The sequence below is a fragment of the Bos grunniens genome, chromosome 2 (genome assembly GCF_055505025.1).
Source record: "Bos grunniens cultivar Pamir isolate PY7600 chromosome 2, Bosgru_T2T1.0, whole genome shotgun sequence".
Taxonomy (NCBI): Eukaryota; Metazoa; Chordata; class Mammalia; order Artiodactyla; family Bovidae; genus Bos; species Bos grunniens.
In genome coordinates this window covers 67045227-67067421 of record NC_141166.1, presented here as the reverse complement: position 1 = coordinate 67067421, position 22195 = coordinate 67045227, and the positions used below count along the sequence as shown (strand labels likewise).

Sequence of the window (22195 nt, the reverse complement as noted above, 5' to 3'; positions counted from 1 at the left end):
GCAAAGTGATTCAGTTATATATGTATATTTTTTCAGATTATTTTCCATTATAGGTTATTAAATGATAGTGAATATAGTCCCCTGTATTGTAAGTAAATTCTTGCTGCTTATCTATTTTATGTATAGTATATGGTATCTGTTTTTCTCATACCCCTAATTTATCCCTCCCCTTCCCTTCCTCTTTGAATTTAAAGTCATTTTAAATAGTTTATATTTATGGAAAATTATTTTGATTGTTCTTGTTTTGGGGAAATCTAAGGCCCCACCTTACTTGTCTGCCGAGAAACCTGTATGCAAGACAAGAAGCAACAGTTAGAACCAGACAGGGAACAATGGACTGGTTCAAAATTTGGAAAGGAGTATGTCAAGGCTGTATATTGTCACCCTGCTTATTTAACTTACATACAGAGTACTTCATGCAAAATGCCAGGCTGGATGAAGCTCAAGCTGGAATCAAGACTGCTGGGAGGAATATCAACAACTATAGATATGCAGATAACTCTATATGCCACTCTAATGGCAGAACGTGAAGAGGAACTAAAGAGCCTCTTGATGAAGGTGAAAGAGGAAAGTGAAAAATCTGGCTTCAAACTCGACATTCAAAAAACTAAGATCATGGCATCCAGTCCCATCACTTCACGGCAAATAGATGAGGAAAAAGTGGAAATAGTGACAGATTTTATTTTCTTGGGCTCCAAATTCACTGCAGATGGTGACTGTAGCCATGAAATTAAGACACATTCCTTGGAAGAAAAGTTATGACAAACCTAGACAGAATATTAAAAAGAAGAGACATCACTTTGCTGATAAAGGTCTGTATAGTCAAACAGACCTATGATTTTTCCAGTAGTCATTTACAGATGTGAGAGCTGGACTGTAAAGAAGGCTGAGCACCGAAGAATGGGTGCTTTTGAACTGTGGTGCTGGAGAAGACTCTCGAGAGTCCCTTGGACAGCAGGGAGATCAAACCAGTCAAAGCTAAAGGAAATTAACCCTGAATATTCATTGGAAGGACTGATGCTGAAGCTGAAGCTCCAATACTTTGTCCAACTGATGTGAACAGCCGACTTATTGGAAAAAGACCCTTATACTGGGAAAGACTGAGGGTAAGAAGAGAAGGGAGTGGCAGAGGTTGAGATGGTTAGATAGCATCACTGATTCAATGAATATGAGTTTGAGAGAACTCCAGGAGATAGTGAAGGACAGGGAAGCCGGGTGTGCTGTAGTCCATGGGGTCACAAAGAGTCGGACACTTAGCGACTGAACAATTTCCAGAAGAAATCTAAATTCAAGCCCTTGAATTTCTATAGGTGTATTTTATGTCAAAAGTTTAGTCATTCAGTCCTGTTCGACTCTTTGTGACCCCATGGACTGTCGACTACCAGACTCCTTCAACCATGGAATTTTCCAGACAAGAGTACTGGAGTGGGTTGTCATTTCCTTCTCCAGAGGATCTTCCCAAGCCAGGGATCGAACCCGGGTCTCCCACATTGTAGGCAGACGCTTTACCATCTGAGCCACCAGGGAATTCATTACATCACCTAGCCTTATGCACACTTCTTTTAGGGAATTTTGAACTATTTAATCATTTATGTCCTCCATTTGGATCAGATAAAATATTCTGCTGTTGTGTGTATATAGATGTACCCCCTCCTCCACATGTATATATAATTGGGAAGCCAGAGGAAATTCTCTGCTACTTTTTTGATCCCCTTATAAAAGCATTATACACTTTTAGACAACTGTGAGTCTAGCTGAAGTTCATTTAGAATACTCATATTGCCTTTGGGAGACTGAAAGCTATATAAGCCCTCAGGTGTGCATTCATTTGAATGAAGGAGTGTTGCAGAGCTAGAATGACCATGTGGTGAATTAGCAGGAGAGAAATCTCTTAGCACCTTGTTGTGCTTTTTGACCTCAAATTGTATGGGCCCTGGTAATAATTAATAGCTAGTGTTGCCTCTTTACTCTTGGTCTCTATCATTGCCTCTCTGACAAATAGTTTATAGTCTATAATCTTTCCAGTTGTCTTCTCACCCTGATGTTTTATACCTCAGTGACTTTGTCTTAGAGTTGTGTTTTGCATTTGCTTGCTCATCCATGGTGACCTTGTTTGGGCTTTGTTTAGTTTATTTGTTACCTGATGATACATACCAAGCCTTACAGGGACCATTTGACTTTATATACATTCAATTTATTGACTTTAGTCATCACTGCTTCCTAACAAACCCCAAAAGCACCCTGAAAGGGTTACATCAAGGCCAAAATTAAATGGCAAACGCTCCTCTTACTGCCTTCTTTCAGAAGATTGGAGGTTTAACCTGCCCTGTTTCCCATCCTGTCCCACTCTTTGACCACATTTTTTTTCTGTAGCCAGCATTGATCTTACTAATCATCACAGATGGAAGCAATTCAACCATGAGAATTCAGGTTAGTTTACCTGTCTGTGACCAGATTGATTTATAAGCACCTCCATCATTCCTTTTTTCTTCCAGTTTGTTTGAGTGTGGTATAGGGCTCATCCTCAATTTAAAAATTACAAGCAAGCTAAGGTCAGTAATTGCAGAAGACATTTACTGAGTTTACATAAAAAAAAAGATAAGTATCCCTATTATTAAATTAGCTCACATTTGTGACTACTACTGAATAGTGGGTGACCTCCGTGAATGGAGCTACAAAATGATAAATAATTTATATTTAATATTCTGGGCATACTATCAAGAAAATGAATGAAAGCTTCGCCTACAAATATACCAAGAATTATCCATTATTGTCACTGTTAATTATCTATTACTGTCTGTTAAGCTAGTACAGTAGAAAAAAATTTCTTTTACATGATCTAAAAGACTTAAAGCATGGTCCTGAGAACAAGATAAATTCTTTTTTTTTTTAAACAAGGAATTAGGAATAAGAAGATCTGATCTCTATTCTGACTCAACTAATAGTAAACCTTGGGCTCATCCTTTCCCTCTGTGAAAGGACTCCTGTCTCCTCAAAATACTGACAAAGGATGTAGGAAGATCCTGAAACAGATCACAGACATAAAGAACAGATTGTGGTTGCCAAGAGCTGGGGGCAGGGGACGGCAGGCAAGAGAAGGTATGGGAGCTTGAGATTAGCAGATGCAGACTATATGTACAAGATGGATAAATAACAAGGTCTTAATGTACCACACAGGGAACTATATTCAATGTCCTGTGACAAGTTATAATGGAAAAGAATATGAGAAAGAGGTGGATTCTTAACCACTGGGGAAGTCCCAGGGTCTTGTCTTTTAAATTTGAGGTCTCTGACCCCAAATTTAGCAGACTCCATGATTTTACATAATCTCTTGTCTGAAAAGTCTGTCAAGACAGAATTTCAATTTTTCCCAATCAGCAAATAATTTTTGGGCAAGAGCAGCTTCCTTGCTATGCTTACTTTTCTGGGGTCTCATTTTCCCTTAGATTTTTGCCTGCTAATCCCTCTTTATCTTTTTAGCTCTTTGATGTTTTTAAGGTAATACTTAAAATATATTCAAATAAACACTGTTTTCAGTGGAAGGCTTTTTATTTTTTTTTTATAACTTGGCCCATATTAACATGCCATAGTCTTTCTACAGGTCACTTACTCATGATTCTTGCTGAGAAACCAAGCTGCCTTTTGAAATTGGCCTGTCCCTCTGGAAGAAGCTGGTGCCAAGTCTGAACATTTAGAATGCCATACTCAGACTTTTTCCCAAAGTAAAATTAAAAAACCACAATTAAGTGCAACTCCTTTGTATTACATAATTCTGTCTCCAACATGCTAAAAGAACCAATAAATTTTAGGTGGACAAATTGGTGGTAGATAACGATTTGCCTTTCTTTCTTAATGCTTTTCTTGTCAGTATTTTGAGGAAGACTGATTTACATAAATCATCTAATATAGTGCTTTCCAGTAAAATTAGTGATGATAGAAAAGTTTTAAAATCTTCAGTGTCCATCCACATGGGGTTACTGAGCTCTTGAGATGTGGCTAGTGCAAATGAGGACCTGAATTTGTATTTTATTTAAAGTAATTTAAATAGCTTCATGTGTCTAGTGCCTGCTGTATTAGAACATTCTAAGATAAATGTATTTTTGCTGTGCTAAGTTGCTTCAGTGATGTCTGACTCTTTGTGACGCTATGGACTATATAGCCTGACAGGCTCCTCTGTCCATGAATTCTCCTATTTGGAACCAGAGTCAGACCACCTGACCTGCCTCTTGAGAAACCTGTACGCAGGTCAGGAAACAACAGTTAGAACTGAACATGGAACAACAGACTGGTTCCAAATAGGAAAAGGAGTACGTCAAGGCTGTATATTGTCACCCTGCTTATTTAACTTATATGCAGAGTTCATCATAAGAATGCTGGGCTGGATGAAGCACAAGCTGGAATCAAGATTGCCGGAAGAAATATCAATAACCTCAGATATGCAGATGACACCACCCTTATGGCAGAAAGTGAAGAACCAAAGAGCATCTTGATGAAAGTGAAAGAGGAGAGTGAAAAAGTTGGCTTAAAGCTCAACATTCAGAAAACTAAGATCATGGCATCCAGTCCCATCACTTCATGGCATATAGATGGGAAACAGTGGAAACAGTGGCTGACTTTATTTTTCTGGGCTCCAAAACCACTGCACATGGTGATTGCAGTCATGAAATTAAAAAGGCGCTTACTCCTTGGAAGGAAAGTTATGACCAACCTAGATAGCATATTAAAAAGCAGAGACATTACTTTGTCAACAAAGGTCTGTCTAGTTAAGGCTATGGTTTTTCCAATGGTCATGTATGGATGTGAAAGTTGGACTATAAAGAAAGCTGAGCACCAAAGAATTGATGCTCTTGAACTATGGTGTTGGAGAAGACTCTTGAGAATCCCTTGGATCGCAAAGAGATCCAACAAGTCCATCCAAAAGGAGATCAGTCCTGGGTGTTCACTGGAAGGACTGATGTTGAAGTTGAAACTCCAATACTTTGGCCACCTGATGTGAAGAGCTGACTCATTTGAAAATATCCTGATGCTGGGAAAGATTGCAGGCAGGAGGAGAAGGGGATGATAGAGGATGAGATAGTTAGATGGCATCACCAACACAATGGACATGGGTTTGGGTGGACTCCGGGAGTTGGTGATGGACAGGGAGGCCTGGCATGCTGCAGTTAATGGGGTCGCAAAGAATCGGACACGACTGAGCGATTGAACTGAACTGAATGCTTACCAAATATGAGCACAGAATCCTATTTTCCCCACATATTCCTGTTACTATTAATTCTATGGAATACATTTTGAGAATTTGAGATTTATGCTAAGGAATTTTATAAGATATAAATAAGCAAAAACACTGGATAGATTATGATAGTTTTTTCAAAGTAGTGTTTGAAGATCTTTAGAGGATGTGAATATATTCTCAGTAGTACAGAATTTTACTGGAGAATTTTGAAATGATATGATTTTAGTTACATGATAACCTTAAAATATCAATTCAAGCATGTTTTGAATGGTATCAGTAAAGCATTCTAACAGAGTACTGCTACATGATTTCTCTTAAGATTGGCTTCTAATAGTCTTACACTGATTAAAAACCAGAGATGGATTTAAATTATCACTTGCTCTAAATGAAGTTCAAGTAATGGTAGGGATAACTGCACAAATAAAGGTTTAATAAAGAGAAGTATTAAAAGAATTGAGCCATCACATGATAAACTGCAATTAAGAGCATGTTTTACCTCAAAAATTATTCATTCTGTAACAACTATTTCAATATTTAGTGTTGTTGTTGTTCTGTTGCTCAGTCATGTCCAACTCTTTGCAACTCCATGAACTCCAAGCACACCAGGATTCTGTGTCCTTCACCATCTCCCAGAGCTTGCTCAAACTCATGTCCACTGAGTTGGTGATGCCATCCAACCATCTCGTCCTCTGCCATCCTCTTCTCTTGCCTTCAATCTTTCCCAGCATCAGGGTCTTTTCCCATGAGTCAGCTCTCTGCATCAGGTGGCCAAATTATTGGAGCTTCAGCTTCAGCATCAGTCCTTCCAATGAATATTCAGGGTTAATTTCCTTTAGGATTGACTGGTTTGATCTCCCTGCAGTTCAAGAGACTCTCAAGAGAGTCTTGAGACTCTTGAGAGTCTCCTCTAACACCACAGTTCGAAAGCATCAGTTCTTTGGTGTTCAACCCTCTTTATGGTCCAACTCTCACATGTGTAAATGACTACTGGAAAAACCATAGCTTTTACTATAAGGACCTTTGTTGGCAAAGTAATGTCTCTACTTTTTAATATGCTGTCTAGGTTTGGTCATAGCTTTTCTTCCAAGGAGTAAGTGTCTTTTAAGTTCATGGCCACAGTCACTGTCCACAGTGCTTTTGGAGACCAAGAAAATAAAATTTTTCACTGTTTCCCCATCTATTTGCCATGAAATGATAGGTCCGGAAGCCATTATTGTCTTTTTTTTTTTTTAATGTTGAGTTTTAAGCCATCTTTTTCACTTTCCTCTTTCACCTTCATCAAGAGGCTCTTTAGCTCTCTTTGCTTTCTGCCGTAAGGATGGTATCATCTGCATATCTGAGGTTATTGATATTTCTCCTGGCAATCTTTATTCCAGCTGTGCTTCATTCAGCCTGGCATTTCACATGATGTACTCTGCATATAAGTTAAATAAGCAGAGTGACAATTTACAGCCTTGACATAGTCCTTTCCCAATTTGAAACCAGTCTGTTGTTCCATGTCCAGTTGGTCCATTTCAATATTTATTGAAATGCTTCAATTTAAAAAATATCTTTCACATTCTGTAACTTGAATATTACATTTTTAAGCCTTTGTTCATATTTAGTTTGCAAATGTTTTGGTTTATAGATGTATGAGTTAAGCCTAAGAATTTTCTAACTAGTTGAATATCTAGAACATTACAATTTTTTTAAGTTTAAGTAATATTAAAATAATCAAAATTAAAACTAGGGTTACAAACAAATTATTTATGTGTGTAAACACTGTTGTAAGATATTTCGATTACATTTTGAATGCATCATATAGCATTCTTAAATATTCAGCCAATATTTAAAATTGGTTTGCATTCCGTGACTATGCATCATCTGTTAAACGGGCCATATGGCCAGAAAAGGTCTGCAAAGTATTAAAATCTCATCATGGATAATCACAAGTTGACTGGTTTAATATCACTGTGAATAAAAATAGCTTTACTGAACTGTTCAAATATAGCAATATCAGGTTTTGTGGATTTGTTTCCCTTGTTGATGTCTGCTATCTTTTTAAAAAATTCCATACACAGCATACACACTATGCAAAGCATGCCTTCAACTATCACCTGGAGGTCAAGGATTCCAGAACTCTATTTCTACCCCTTTGTTCATTTCAATTTCAGACACACATTTCCAACACTTTAATCAAGAGTTTTACCTAAATGTCCAACAAGTATTTCAAACTCATTGAACCCCAGACGCCAGTTCTGTGTTCTTGTTCTAGATCAGTGGGGTTCACTTCTAGCCAGTCCATGAAACTCAAAACTCTGAATTCATCTTCCACTTCTTCCTTGTTTGTCCTCACCCTTACATCAGCGCTCAGCAAGTCCTGCACATTCTCTGCACCCTAGCCATTGTCTTAGTTCAGGCTTGTACCACCTTTTAAACGATGATTGCAATATAAGTTACTTTCAGTGCCAATCTAGCTTGATATATGAACATAACTAATCTCAATGAGAGTCCTCAGATGACTTGCTTCTGCCTACATGAGCTGGCCAAGCTTCATTTACTGAGGCTTCTGCCTTAAAAGACTGTGAGCTTATGGAAGGCAAGGCCTCTGTCTTGTTCATTTTTATTTTTGTGTTTTATAAAATTCTTAGTATGTAACTGGTGCTACATGTAGTTAAATGTTAAGCACTAATGAGTGGCTAAGAGCACAGGTTTTAGAATCAGACAGATATAGGTTTAATTTCTACCTCCTCTGCCACTTAGTTGCTAACTGACCCTGAGCAAATTAACTTTTAAGACTGCAATGCTCAATTCTGGCTTCATGTTAAGATTACACAAGGGATTTATTAGAAGGGCCCAAGCCCCCATTTCAGCCCAATTAAATCAGAATATATGGAGGATGAGGCTCAGGGACTAGAAATTTTAATAGATTCACAGGTGATCTTATTATGCAGCCAAGGTTGAGAATACTGCTCTTGAGCTTAATTTCTCATCTACTATGTAGTATCTGTTTTGAAGGGGTTTGGAGCATCTGAAAAGAAATGGAATTCAGCATAGTGCCCGGCACATAGTGGTGGTACATGGTAAAGAATTCACCTGCCAATGCAGGAGACACAGGAGACGCAGTTTCGATCCCTGTGTTGGGAAGATGCCCTAGAGTAGGAAATGGCAACCCATTCCAGTATTCTTGCCTGGAAAATTTCATGGATGGAGAAGCCTGGAGGTCTACAGTCCATGGGGTCACAAAGAGTCAGATGTGACTGAGCGCACACATACACTCACTGGCATATAGTAAGTCACAATGTTAATACACAATCTTAATCTGTAACCTTCTTCTCAATCTCTAGCTACTAGCTGCTTTGCCTTCAGTTCCTGGAATGTACAGATTTTGCATTGTCATCACTTGTCTCACTTTGAAATTATATATTAATTTAACTATTTACTGTGTGTTTCCTCAAACCTACTGCAAACTTCAGAAGGCAGAAAAGGTCGCTTTCCTCTTGGGATTCAATGCCAAGTGCCTGGGGTGTGCATGATGTTCAGGTGATTGTTGTTAAAGGATGGATGAATAAATGGTCCATCCTGGACTCTCAAAAAGGCAAAAAATCCTTGACTTTTTGTGTCCCGCAACTATATGTATTCCTACATCAAAACACCATCAAAACTAGTACTACTGTCACTAGTGCTCTAGTTTCTAGCTATTGACTAGGAAAACTGTAACACTTTTTTTTTTTTTCCAGGGAGATGGTTTTAATTTGGGTAAGGCTTCCAAGTCCAGGTTCTTAGAGGCTTAGTCATCAACTCTTGGGCAATAACTAATGTTAGTCTAACAACATCTCACTTTAACAAGGTAAATAAAATTCTGTGGGTGTTTATGTTAGCTAAGTAAGAAAGGTTTTGTTTTCCAGTTTACCTTTTGTCCCATTCAGTTGGGAAGCCAAACAACATGTAAGGTTAATGGAAAAAAAACGTTTTTCTTAAGTTACAGAATTATCAAATCATTGATACGTTTGCCTATGAAAAGGATCTTAGAAATAACCTAGACCAAACCTAGACAAACGAGAAAAAAGGCCAAAAAAAGTGAATTTTTTGGACATGATTATGCACATGCTGTCAGGGCACCAGGTTTCAAGAATCCTTCACCAGTATTCTCCCAGCCACATTACACCAGTTTCAAAGTAACTCAGTTATTCCAATTTCTCAGAGTTCTTCATCAATTTATATTCCGGCATCAAGTAATTTGTGATTTTCACGTTTACATGATAATAACAAATGCTTAGTCCAAATTCATGAGTATGACATTCAGATCTCGTGTCTCAAGACATCTGTCCATGCACCAGGCTCCATCATCTATTTCAAGTTTTCCCATCTCTGAGCTCTCACCAGAATGCACAGCGCCATATTATCTGCCTCCTTATAATCCATGAAAACTGTCCCCAAACTTAATCAGAAGACAGTGGTTCTCTGTATTTCTCCTGAGTACTTTGTATTCTGCCCTATACTGCAATAGGAATGACTGTGTTGGATGTAAGAAACTTAGAAATTGGTGCCACATGGTTCTTGCTTTTTAGGTCTTGTCTCTTCTTGAAATCAATAAATATTTAAACTAAAACAAAAGCCTCTCCAGGATAAAATTTTCCATAAGCAATTTCTTGAAGACAATTTTTAAGTGTTTGAAAAAGGCAAGACCCTGATGAAGAGGACTCATGGGGCTTTAAAGAGGGCCTCGGATGTTAAGGACATTTTGAAGTTACTGTCTCTTTTCTGGGTGCTTTTCTCTTTTCAAAATTGCGCATCCATTCAGTATAATTCATCCTTATCCATTTTTTTTTAACCCTACTGGTAGTGTGAAAACCTACAGGAGAGAAATTTACGACCTTTAGGAAACATTAGAGAAAATAAGAAAGGCCATGTAAATACTTGCTTAGGTGTATTTTGGTGCAACTTTAACATCGCCTTCAAATTTTTCAGAAATAAACGTACCCATAAAAAGGTCAGAAACAGCATCATTAATCAGTTCAAAGTAAAAAAAAAAAAAAAAAAAAACAAAGGAATTTCACCAATTAACACTCCTTTGCGCAGCTCTTAAACAATAATTCCAGGCCCAAACTTCATGTAAAAACTTTCCACAAGAACACTGTAACTTGACCACAACCATATTATGATACTACTTCTGACAAAAAAAGGGTTGTAATTTCTCTACTTTGTATTTTCCTCTTAGTAGTTTGTATTTTACTTCGCAAAATCGACTTCGCTGTAAACCTCAAAAGCTCTTTCTATGAAAACTGTCCCCAAACCGCTTTACCTGGTCAAACTTGGGGAACGATTATTAATGAATGCCGCATAAAGTGCTGTGGGATGGAGAAGATAGAATTATCAATTATGCTCTCTCCCCAAAGAAGTTATGACTTTAGAAGGGAAGGAAAAAAGGTAAATAAAGGTCGGCCAAATCACAAAAGATACTCTCAACATCCTTAGCAGGAGGACAGGCGACCTGCGCTCCAGAACTCCGATTTCAGCTCCGAAGAGAGGGACGCGCCAAGGGTTTGCGTGAGTAGCTGCGCGATTCTCTGGCACCGCCCATAGGGTCTGCGCAATCCTCACAACCCACTACTGCCCGCTCAGCAAACAACAGCTGATCTGGTAGCCTCCACCAATCGACGGTCCACGCCTACAGGTGCCGCTACTCTCGCGGAGACCGGAAGTTCTTTTGCCCCGGCTCTCTGGCCTTCCATCTGGCCTCTGTAGGAACCGGAAGTTATTCTGCCCCGATCGTCTGAGCGTCTGAGCGTCGGCCGCACAGGCGCAGTGGAGCTCGGGCGGAGTTGTGGGAGGGGAGGAGGAAGAGGCGGAGGGGGGGCGGGGGCCGGTCCCAGAAGATGGCGGAGGCGGGGGTGAGTTGGGGTCCCCTAGGGAAGCGCGAGAGACTTGATGCTGAGGGAAAGAGCCTGAGGAAAGGGGTGCCTTCGAGGAGAGGAACCGCTTGCATTTTTGCAACCTGGGAACCCTCCTGGCAAGTGTGAGGAGCCAGGACCACAGATGGGGCCTGAAGGGCGAGGGGCTCCGCTTACCTGGAGGAGGGTCGGCGAGATCCGGAAAGGGGACGTCTGGGTCAGGGAGAGGGCCTACGAGAGGCCGAGACTCCCTGGACAGTGGAAGAGTGCCCGGGCGGAAAGAAGGCTGGCGGACGGCGGGAAGGGCGACCCCGAAGATATGAAGGGGTAGAGTTGGCGAGCTGTCAAGCTTAGAGCTGTCAGGACTTGGTAGGCTTGTAGCCAAGGAGACTAGACTCAGGCTTAGGAGGGGAAGGGATCTGGAAAGGTTGGTATTGTATTGATAGTACGCTTATGATCAGCCAAAAGGTTTGTAGATATTGGGCTGAGGAGTGGGACTTTGGCATTTTGGATTTTAATTGGAGACCTCTGGAGAAGGTGTGAGGTAAAGCCAAAGAGAACTCTTGCCAGGACCTAGAAGTCAGTTGGTGATAGTTCCCGAGATTTTAGATTTGGTCACTGAAGATTGGCAGTCTAGAAAAGGAAAGCAGTGTGAGTATAATGGGGGACGAGGGGGAAAGGGTGCTAAAACTTAAGTGATAATAACCCATGTCCAGTTAGCACTGGCAAAAAGTGAAGTGTGGCGTTAGCTAGATAGTCTAGGAAAATATACCAAGGAGAGCTGACTGTTCTTTAGGGTTATTGAGGAAATGCTTCAAGAAAGAATGAATAGTCTTGACAACTGGGGCACTGAGACTGGCAGGGATCAGTATCGCAGTGGAACTGAGGGTTTCAGGGGAAGTCAGGCTCCAGTCTTGGGTTCAGGAGGAATGAAGGCAGCCTGGCAGTGGCCAGCTTGTATCTTCTAATTTGGGGATTTGGCCTTGATAGGGAACAGTTGAGTGAAAATGAATGGCGGGACCCCATTTATATCCCCCCTCCCTCTCCCCCTTAATAGCCATGTACTCTTCCTATTCCCTCCTTTCAGTCTTTCTCTGGACATTAGGTTGAGTAGTGTTTTGTTACAGTTCTCAGTACATATCTGATATAAAGTGACCAAGCTATGAATCATGTATGTTTATTTGGGAAAAGAGGTTAATTCTTTTTAAACTGACAACTGTTGCTTCTACCTATGGCGCAAAGTTTAAAATGCAATTCAGTAATTTAAAGACAGAGCTTATTTTCATCGTTATCAGAAAATTATTCTGAAACGATGGAGTAACCTTTTTATGGACTGAGATTTGTTATTTAAAAGCAGTAATGGGATGCAAATATTGCTTGTTTAATAGTTTCTGTGTTTGGATTTTAATGTTGATAGGAAAGATGAGCTGCAGGGTCTTCAAGGCTAACGTGTTTTTCTTCCTAGAAGTTCTTAGTGTCCGTAGCCCATGAATCACATCTGTATGCTTTTTTTAAAGGACAGTTTCGTTGATTTGTGTTTTTTCCTAATTGTGATGCTTATTCTATTTTGAGACTGCCTTTCTAATTACTAGAGCATAGGATAAGAAAGAGAGAGGTAGTAATTTAATTTTATTATTTAGTAATCTTTCTGACCTAAGTACCTGAAGAGACAAGGTAATCTGAGGGAATAAACACTTCTGTGACTGCTCTTCCTCTGAAGACTAATGATCTTGTTTGGTTTGGGGGTGTTGCAATTGTTAAAATACAGTTGATTCTTAATTGGTTCTTCAGGAGATTTTGTTTGTGTGTTTGTTTTCAAATGCCTTTTGCCCGGAAGTTTTTTCACTGGCCAATGTAAACTTTGATTTTCATTCACAAAGCGGAGAATCAGTTACAACCCTGTTTTATTTATCTGATGGTAATAATAACCCATTGATTGGCAGCCATAGACTGGGAGTAATGTTTCCCAGTTTTGATGATTTGTTATTGATCTATCCAAACTATTTGAACTATTTTCTTTTTGTTCAGTAACGTACTGTATAGAAATTGTAGGTCAGGGGCTTAAGGTAGAATGTTTCATGTTCTGTGGAAGTTTCTTCTTTGTCAATTTTTGAAAAAAAAATTAAAAAATGGCTTTAAAAATTATTTCTTGTGTGGCACTAAATTGTTTTTGTATGGTGTTTTTAGAAAAGGCAATTGTGGTGAAGAAGCACTCTGGAAAGGGAGCCAGCGTGCTTGGGGCCAGTGTAGGTACTACCTGGGAACAGTTTTATACTCTCAGTAGCTTGCTTAACCTATTTTATTTCATAAAATAAAAAGGTTAAGGATTAAAAAACACCTCCCTACTTACTAGGATTATTGTTGAGGATCTATTGCGATATTATCTTTTAAGTGGTATTTTTATACCGGAGACTTCTTGATCAGAAAATTATTTCTTGGGTAACCTAAATTTTTCAAATATAGGTGTTTAAAATTTTTTTTGAGAATTGAATTTATCACTGGTGTAATGTAACATTTATAGACATAATTACACTTTAGGAAGATATTATCAATTCATAATCAGAAAACCAAATTTTAAAACATATTAAGGATACTTATTCCAAGAACTTTCACTTTAAAATAACCTACTCCCCTAATGAGTGACTATAATAAACATGCTTTTTTAGGAACTTAATTGTTGTGTAGTAGGGGGTGTAGAATGTTTTATCCCTTTGATGAGTCAGTCTGGCCATTTCTAGGAGTTCGCTGTATTTTTTTGTCATAGGAAGATCCAGTATATATATTCTTGATCTTGTCACTTCACTTAACACTTTGGGTTTCATTTACTTTGCCAGGAAACTGTTAGATCACTGATCCTTAACTTCTTTTGGATCATGGATTTTTTTTTTTTTTGAGAACTTGATGTAAAAATGTCCAAACTCTCTTCTCTGAAGAATGCTTATGTGCACAACTTCTTTGCTTTTGTTTTGTATCAGACTTACATACTTCCTGAAGTAGATGAACTCCCAATTCCCTTCCATTTCTTAAATTCTAGGATAGTGTGATTCTAAATCATTTTAACTTTTATTTTTGTCTCCAGAAATTATATACTATTGGATTATTATGTAGTCACAAAATTAGCTTTTTGGTCTTAAAAAAGTAGCTTAAAAATTTTTTTCAAATAAACATCAGACAAGTGTTGTGTTATTTTTAAAAAACTACTTTTGGGGTGAAGTAGGAAACCATAAACAAACACTTTCAGGAAAGATTGAATAAACAGCTGCGGCAGAATAACATAAACAGTGTAAAAAGTCTCTGGCAGCCTTGAAATAGAATGAGGAAGGAGTCTAGCAATCAGTGGCTCTGGGTGGGAGAGCCTTGCTTCCCTGTGGGTGTTTGGGTGGTTGGAAATATGTAGGGCCATTTTTAGTTATCTCAAAGTGGGGAGGGGGCATGCACTGGCATTTGGTGGGCACGAGCCAAGGTTACTCAATGTTTTGTAATGCTTAGGGCTGTTCCAAACAACAAGAAATTGTCTTGCCCTGTCCTATCCTGCTCTTTGACAAAAACTGGTGAGTGATGTGAGATGGGGTGTACTACACTGGAAACAGGTTTTAAAAACTGAAGCTATTTTGTTCTTTTAAAAATATTATTTGACATAAAATTCCCCTTTGGAAAAATTCAGACAGAAACAAGTGATTTACTAGAGCAGCTGGGTTACTGAAAATGTGTATTTACTCTTTGTGCACTAGTAGCTGTTTTAATAGCAGAAGGCAGGGGGTATTGTTGTGTCTACTCAAGTTTGAGAAATGAAGAGTTGACTGTTGGTTGAATATTGTATGAAGTTGGCCATATGATTTTTTTCTTTAATACATCTTTTACTCCTTGATCTGGTTCTCTTAAAGAAAATCACAAGGTATTTGTACATTTATTCTTATGATCTTTCTACTTGGATATTAATTGACATTCATAATGTCATTTTATTATTAATGCAGAGAGCTGATTCATTTGAAAAGACCCTGATGCTGGGAAAGATTGAGGGCAGGAGGAGAAGGGGACGACAGAGGATGAGATGGTTGGATGGCATCACCGACACAATCAACATGGGTTTGGGTGAACTCTGGGAGTTGGTGATGGACAGGGAGGCCTGGCGTGCTGCAGTTCATGGGGTCACAAAGAGTCGGACACGACTGAGCGACTGAAATGAACTGAACTGAACTGAATGTCATTGGAATGTTTACAGTTGAGATTGTTTTCCAGTGTCTGTCCATCTTTTCAGTAACCAAATCCCCTTCTGTAAGAGATGTGCCAAAAAAGAAGTCTGAGGAGTTGGGCTGGAATGGGACTCAAGGTTTATAGGAAAGAGGAGGGGTTTTGCCATCAGTCAGATGTAGGGTACAATTCTAGTTCTAATACTGCCAGTCATGTAACCATAGGAAAGTTGCTAAGACTCTGACTTTATATCTTCACATGTAAAATGTGGAAAATAATACCTACCTGTAGCATTATTTTGAAGATAAGAGTTACTGTGTGCCTGGCATAGAGTAGTCCCTCCATAAATGGGTGCTTTATCATGATGGTGAATTCTGTAGCTACTGAACACCAGAACACATGACATTTTCCCATGAATCAACTGTAATATGTACTGTTTTTTCTAGGCAACTAAGCTATAGAGGTCAGTGATGCTGTAGACTGAAGTGGGTTTGTGAGGTTGAGGATAGAATTCCCCCTCTGGGTGTTGGGCATATGCTTTGAGTGTGGTAGAGGCAGTTAAAAAAAAAGTGTTTATTGCATGGAACTGATAGGCTGTGAAAGTTCCTAGTACTTACAGATGTTCTCATTTTTTTATACTGTTTATTTTTAAAATAAACTCCTCCATCCCTCCTACAGTGTACACATGGGCTTTATTCCAAAATTCATTCGTAAGGTAGTTTGAAACTTGGAAGCTTAGAGGAAAGATATTTTAAATGATTAAATTTTGGTTAGGTTCACCTTCCAAAAGACTTGTTTAACCCAGTATAGTTTGATTCAGAAAGAGCTAACCCAATTTGATTAAACAAATGTGAATTTGTGGAGCTCCCAGTATGGGCTACATAGGTACCTTTCTGGGTTCATAGGCACAATGAAACTTGATAGTGAATAAGACGTACATACAAAGTTTGTATTTCGTAAAGCAAATATACACATCATCATCATGTTGCTATTCAGTTCAGTTCAGTTCAGTCGCTCAGTCATGTCCGACTCTGTGCAACCCCATGAATTACAGCATGCCAGGCCTCCCTGTCCATCACCAACTCCCGGAGTTCACTCAGACTCATGTCCATCGAGTCAGAGATGCCATCCAGCCATCTCATCCTCTGTCATCCCCTTCTCCTCCTGCCCCTAATCCCTCCCAGCATCAGAGTCTTTTCCAGTGAGTCAACTTTTCGCATCAGGTGGCCAAAGTACTGGATTTTCAGCTTTAGCATCATTCCTTCCAAAGAACACCCAAGACTGATGTCCTTTAGAATGGACTGGTTAGATCTCCTTGCAGTCCAAGGGACTCGCAAGAGTCTTCTCCAATACTGCAGTTCAAAAGCATAAATTCTTCAGCGCTCAGCCTTCTTCACAGTCCAACTCTCACATCCATACATGACTACTGGGAAAACCATAGCCTTGACTAGATGGACCTTTGTTGGCAAAGTAATGTCTCTGCTTTTGAATATGCTATCTAGGTTGGTCATAACTTTCCTTCCAAGGAGTAAGCGTCTTTTAATTTCATGGCTGCAGTCACCATCTGCAGTGGTTTTGGAGCCCCCCAAAATAAAGTCTGACACTGTTTCCCCATATATTTCCCATGAACTGATGGGACCAGATGCCATGATCTTAGTTTTCTGAATGTTGAGCTTTAAGCCAACTTTTTCACTCTCTTCTTTCACTTTCATCATTAGAAGTGCCATATTTAAGTTTTAAATAAACTACTATTCAGAGAAAATATCATTTATGTACTGAGGTGACAATGCCCAAGATACATTGTTGGGTGGGATAATAGTAAGTTATGAAAATGATCTATATAGTACTTTCCCATTAAAAATTTTTTTTTTGGTATTTATAGAAAAAAAAAAAACACCTAGGGGAGTATGTAAGAGTTTGGGAGCCTGGACATGATGGTGTGAATGAGGGTTTTGGAGCCAGAGAGACTGCATGGATTTGAATTCTATTTTGCCCTCTTACTAAGGGTAGAAACTTGAGTGACAACCTTTCTTTGCTTTTTTACCTCACCTGTAATATGGACATAATTGCACTTACCTGTTAGGGTTGTGAAAATTAAATGAGTTACTGTATGTCAGGTGCTTAGGATAGCTCATGTGTGCCAAGTCGCTTCAGTTGTGTCCAGCTCTTTGCAACCCTATGGACTGCAGCCTGCCAAGCTCCTCTGTCCATGGGGATTCTCCAGGCAAGAGTACTGGAGTGGGTTGCCATGCCCTCACTCCAGGGGATCTTCCTCACCCAGGGATCGAACCTGTGTTTCTTATGTCTCCTGCATTGGCAGGTGGGTTCTTTACCACCTGTGCCATAAATAGTCTCAAGTGTTATTTGCTTTAAACAGACAAGGAGACTCTGGAGACATGGGTTCAATCCCTGGATCAGGAAGATCCCCTGGAGTAGGAAATGGCAACCCATTCCAGTATTTCTTGCCTGGGAAATCCCATGGACAGAGGATCCTGGTGGGGCTACAGTCCATGGGGTTGCAAAAAGTTGGACATGACTGAGCATGCATGCATGTTCTTAAAACTCACTTCTGGGTACAAAGGAAAGACCACTTTGGTTTGGCAAGGGCAGGGAGTGATGGTGAGTGAATACCTAGAGTGACTGTACTTGGAAAGTTCTAGGTTTTAGGAATCAGACCCCCTGTGCCTCGAACTCCTTAGAATCTAGCCCAGAGGTTATTCTTTGTTTTCTTAGCTTCCTTTCTTACGCTTCCTGCTCAGCTTTCTCACAATAGCTCTCATGATTGCAACCAAGGTGGACTGGGTGACGGCAGGGGTGGCTCACAACTCTGGACCTGGGGACAGAGGGTCAGGTCTGATTTCTATGCTTGATGTACGTGTTAGTGAATGGGTGGTGGTCTGTTTTTTATAGGGCACTTTTGTGCAGAAATTCACATGTTTAAGCATTAAACATTAAAAGAGTCATTTTATTCCCCTATGGAGATCGTCCTCCTTGAGCATGTCACATTTGATTGAGAACAGTAAAACACTAACAGTCAGAATATGCCGATTTTCTGTAAAGTTCTGTAAAGTGTAAAAATTTCTATGTGAATCTCCAAGCCCTTCAATTACATGGGCTTGGAGATTTGGGTAGAAGAAACAGAAACCTGGAGATTTGATCTTGTGGTTTCTCCAACAGTAAAAGTGTCTCAGGTAGCCTGAGCTGCTTTTTTCACTGATGTGGGGCAAGCAAAGTCACTAGTTCTGTCCTAGTAAATATAAATTTAGCACTTCATGTTTTATTACAATATGCATATAAAAATGCTTTTTACGTCTTCTTATTCCATAAGTAACTAATTTAAATAAGCATGTAAACTTGTCATTTCATTATTTGTTCTTTAAAATGAACTAGTATTGAAATCAGGAAAACTCTAGTCATTTATTAGGCATACATTGATTGCTTTTTTCTTATCTCTTGCAGGATTTCTGGTAGGTCCTGTTTTAGGACGAGATGCAGTACTGTTGAAACGCCAGTCTGCTTTGGTTCATACAATCAGCTTTTTCAGCTGGGAAACCCTTTCTTGTTCCTTTTTTTTTTTTTTGCCAACTTACTGAACTTATGAAACCATGGCAGAAGGAGAGACAGAGTCACCTGGGCCCAAAAAGCGTGGTCCATATATCTCATCTGTCACTAGCCGGAGTGTGAACTTGATGATTCGAGGAGTAGTGCTGTTTTTTATTGGAGTATTTCTTGCATTAGTGTTAAATTTACTTCAGATTCAGAGAAATGTGACACTCTTTCCACCTGATGTGATTGCAAGCATCTTTTCTTCAGCATGGTGGGTACCGCCATGCTGTGGCACAGCATCAGGTATGTGAAGGCTGTTTCTGTAATGCAAAAGACATTAGGATAAATGACTATGGCTGTTTTCTGGGAAATATTTGAAAAAGTCAGCGCTACTGGGTTGTAGTTTAAATACAGTACAATGGACCTGTTTTAAGTGATCAGTTTAATGAGTTTAGATGAATCATACATTCATGTAACCACCCCCACAGTTCAGCTATAGAACATTTCTGCTGCTAAGTCGCTTCAGTCGTGTCCGACTCTGTGCGACCCTATAGACAGCAGCCCATCAGGCTCCACCGTCCCTGGGATTCTCCAGGCAAGAACACAGGAGTGGGTTGCCATTTCCTTCTCCAATGCATGAAAGTGAAAAGTGAAAGTGAAGTCGCTCAGTCGTGTCCGACTCTTAGCGACCCCATGGACTGGAGCCTACCAGGCTCCTCCGTCCATGGGATTTTCCAGGCAAGAGTACTGGAGTGGGGTGCCATTACCTTCTCCAATAGAACATTTCTGCTGCTGCTGCTGCTAAGTTGCTTCAGTCGTGTCCGACTCTGGGCGACCCCATAGACGGAAGCACACCAGGCTCCCCTGTCCCTGGGATTCTCCAGGCAAGAACTCTGGAGCGCGTTGCCATTTCCTTCTCCAATGCATGAAAGTGAAAAGTGAAAGGGAAATCGCTCAGTCGTGTCCTACTCTTAGGGACCCCGTGGACTGCAGCCCACCAGGCTCCTCCGCCCATGGGATTTTCCAGGCATTTCTAGTACCCTCTAAATTCTCTTGTGCCCTTTTGCAGCCTACCACCAGCCTCAGGCTGAATCTGGATTATTTTCACCTGTTCTAGAATTTAGTATAAATGGAATCATAGAGTTCTTATTCGTTTGTGTCTGATTTCTATGTGACTGACCCATATGACCTTTAAAAATTCAGTCCTAAAAACAGTCTTGATTCTCTTGAGGATGAGGCTTTTAACCTCTTAATTTTGTTCTTTCTTCAACCCACCTCATATAAATTTATTTGAAATTATTTTGATGACACTGGTTTTAAGGTTTTGATGTATGTTATCGTCCAGTTTTTAAAGTAAATGAAAACTTGAAAAATGGAAGACAGTTGATCCTTGAACAGCACAAGTGTGAAGGGTTATGTGTGGGGTTGTCTTTTTCTAAATGTGTATCACACAGTCTGAGCTTGGTTGAATCTGCAGGTGCAGAACTGTGTATACAGAGGGCGAACTGTAAAGTTACAGGCGTATTTTCACTTATACAGAGGGTTGGTGCCCTTAAGCCTCAATGTTGTTGAAGGGTTGACTATAATTTTATACAAATTTAAAGCCTCATGTTATCTTTTAGATTTTTGTATGTTTTTTCTCTTTATATCTTGTTTTTAGATATACTTTCAGAATAATAAATTCTTAAAAGAGAAGTAAGGCAGATTGTCTTCGATTAAAATCATTATTCTATTAGTTTAGATCTCTCTTCATGGGCAATGTATATTGGATAAAGTGGAGCATTTCAGAGTACTGTATTGATGCTGCACTTCTATAATGGATAGCTCTTTGGCTTTTTCTAGTGAGACCAATAGATTATACTACTTTATGTAATAAAGTAATAGATGTAGAAGAAAGCCACATGGGTAGAAGAGAATTCATTATTTTATGAATGTCCGTTTGGTATCTCACACTTAATATATATCACTACCTTTCAATATAATGTAGATCTTCCTTGATTTATGTCCTACAGCTAGAGGGCCAAGGGTGAGGGGTTAGGTGTGAGATATTTTTAAAATGCTATTGTGAAACTTATTGGACATTTACATAATCCCATTGTGTGGATGGAAAGGCATTTTTGTGGTAAGGTTTCAGCATGGTTTATATCTGATGTCTCACTATTACAGTATTTACCTTAAAAGAGAACTTGTAAAGGTTATGATTCTTCATTTCCCCAGGGCTGCTGCTATTCTCTGAGAGAACAGTTGACAGTTCAAATAGACAAAGGAAAAAAGCATAAATTGTATTTTATTATTCTCTGTTGTATTCAGTATCTACCAGTCCTCATGTGTTTTCTTTTCTTTCATTTACATTCAGAAGAAAAAAGTTTTCCCAACAACTTTTTCTACTTCTTTATTTTCTCCTGTAGCAGAGCTGCTGTCCCTGTACAGTAGAAGCTTTTCAGGACTTAGAAGAGTGTGTCTTTCCAGAATAGACAAAGGAGCAGCGGGGGAGGAAAACCCTTGTTTTATTGAGTGTCTTAATGTTTTGGTCTGTCCCTTAATCACAGGGATCTGTAGGGCAACCTTGGGAATGAGATGTTTGCATTGTGCCTATTTTGAGGGGATGAAGAAACAGGAGAGGGTATCAGTGAGCTCAGGGTTCCAGAGCAGGGAGTGGTGTGGCCACATGACATCACATCATCACATGCTGGGGAAAGGCACAGAGGGAGCCACTCTTCCTCCCCTCTCTGGGTGCCTCTCTGAACTTTCCAGACTCAGTGCCTGGCCTGAAGGTACAGTGGCCTACAGTACACCGGCCTATGCTGCACCTTCTGGGAAAGGGCAGGAGAACCGGACTGAGGTTCCGTTGCGCCTCCCTTACTGGGAGGAGCAGGGAGTACATCTCTCCCTGTGATGTGGGCACTTTTGCCACAAACTCACATTTAGGAAGGAAAATTTCTAATGTTAATGCTACATTTCAGTCACCCTGTTCCTACTTTCCTACCTTTTCCCAACCACTAGCTTGTCCCAGTTGCCAGCTTAACCTCATATCATTTCATGTGGAGTATTTACATTTATACTTCTTGCTTAAGTGTTTCTTCTGAAAGTGGTACATTTCATGAGGTGCCCAGGCAAATGAAAGGAGAGATTCCAGTTAAGTCCACACTTGATGGTGTTGGTTAGGTCATGGTGTTTAGTAGGTAGGGACAAGGATATCAGGTGTGTGCAAGCTGCCATAGATGGAAAATAGATTCTTACGTAATTGCTGCCTCCCCCACACCCCAGCTCCAATTTTAGGGAAAGTGTTTAAAAAAGGTAAATGCTGTGAGAAACAGTGTGTACAGTTTATGTGTATATATGGTATGTATAT

At 39.7% G+C, this 22195-nt stretch overlaps 1 protein-coding gene across 6 annotated transcripts in view; it reads left to right on the top strand.

Moving 5' to 3' along the window:
* The first annotated feature begins 11065 nt into the window (after positions 1 to 11065).
* INSIG2 (insulin induced gene 2) overlaps positions 11066 to 22195 on the top strand; it is a 43018-nt gene continuing 31888 nt past the window's right edge. For 2 of the 6 annotated variants that reach the window (XM_086367273.1, XM_086367302.1), the window contains exons 1-2: positions 11066 to 11106; positions 18757 to 19146. In XM_086367273.1, the coding sequence (XP_086223399.1) occupies positions 18903 to 19146 (244 nt within the window). In that variant the 5' untranslated portion in view covers positions 11066 to 11106; positions 18757 to 18902. Of the gene's footprint in view, positions 11758 to 18756; positions 19147 to 22195 lie in introns of all 6 variants that reach the window. The other 4 variants (XM_086367291.1, XM_086367313.1, XM_086367324.1 and 1 more) reach the window with 3 other exon arrangements.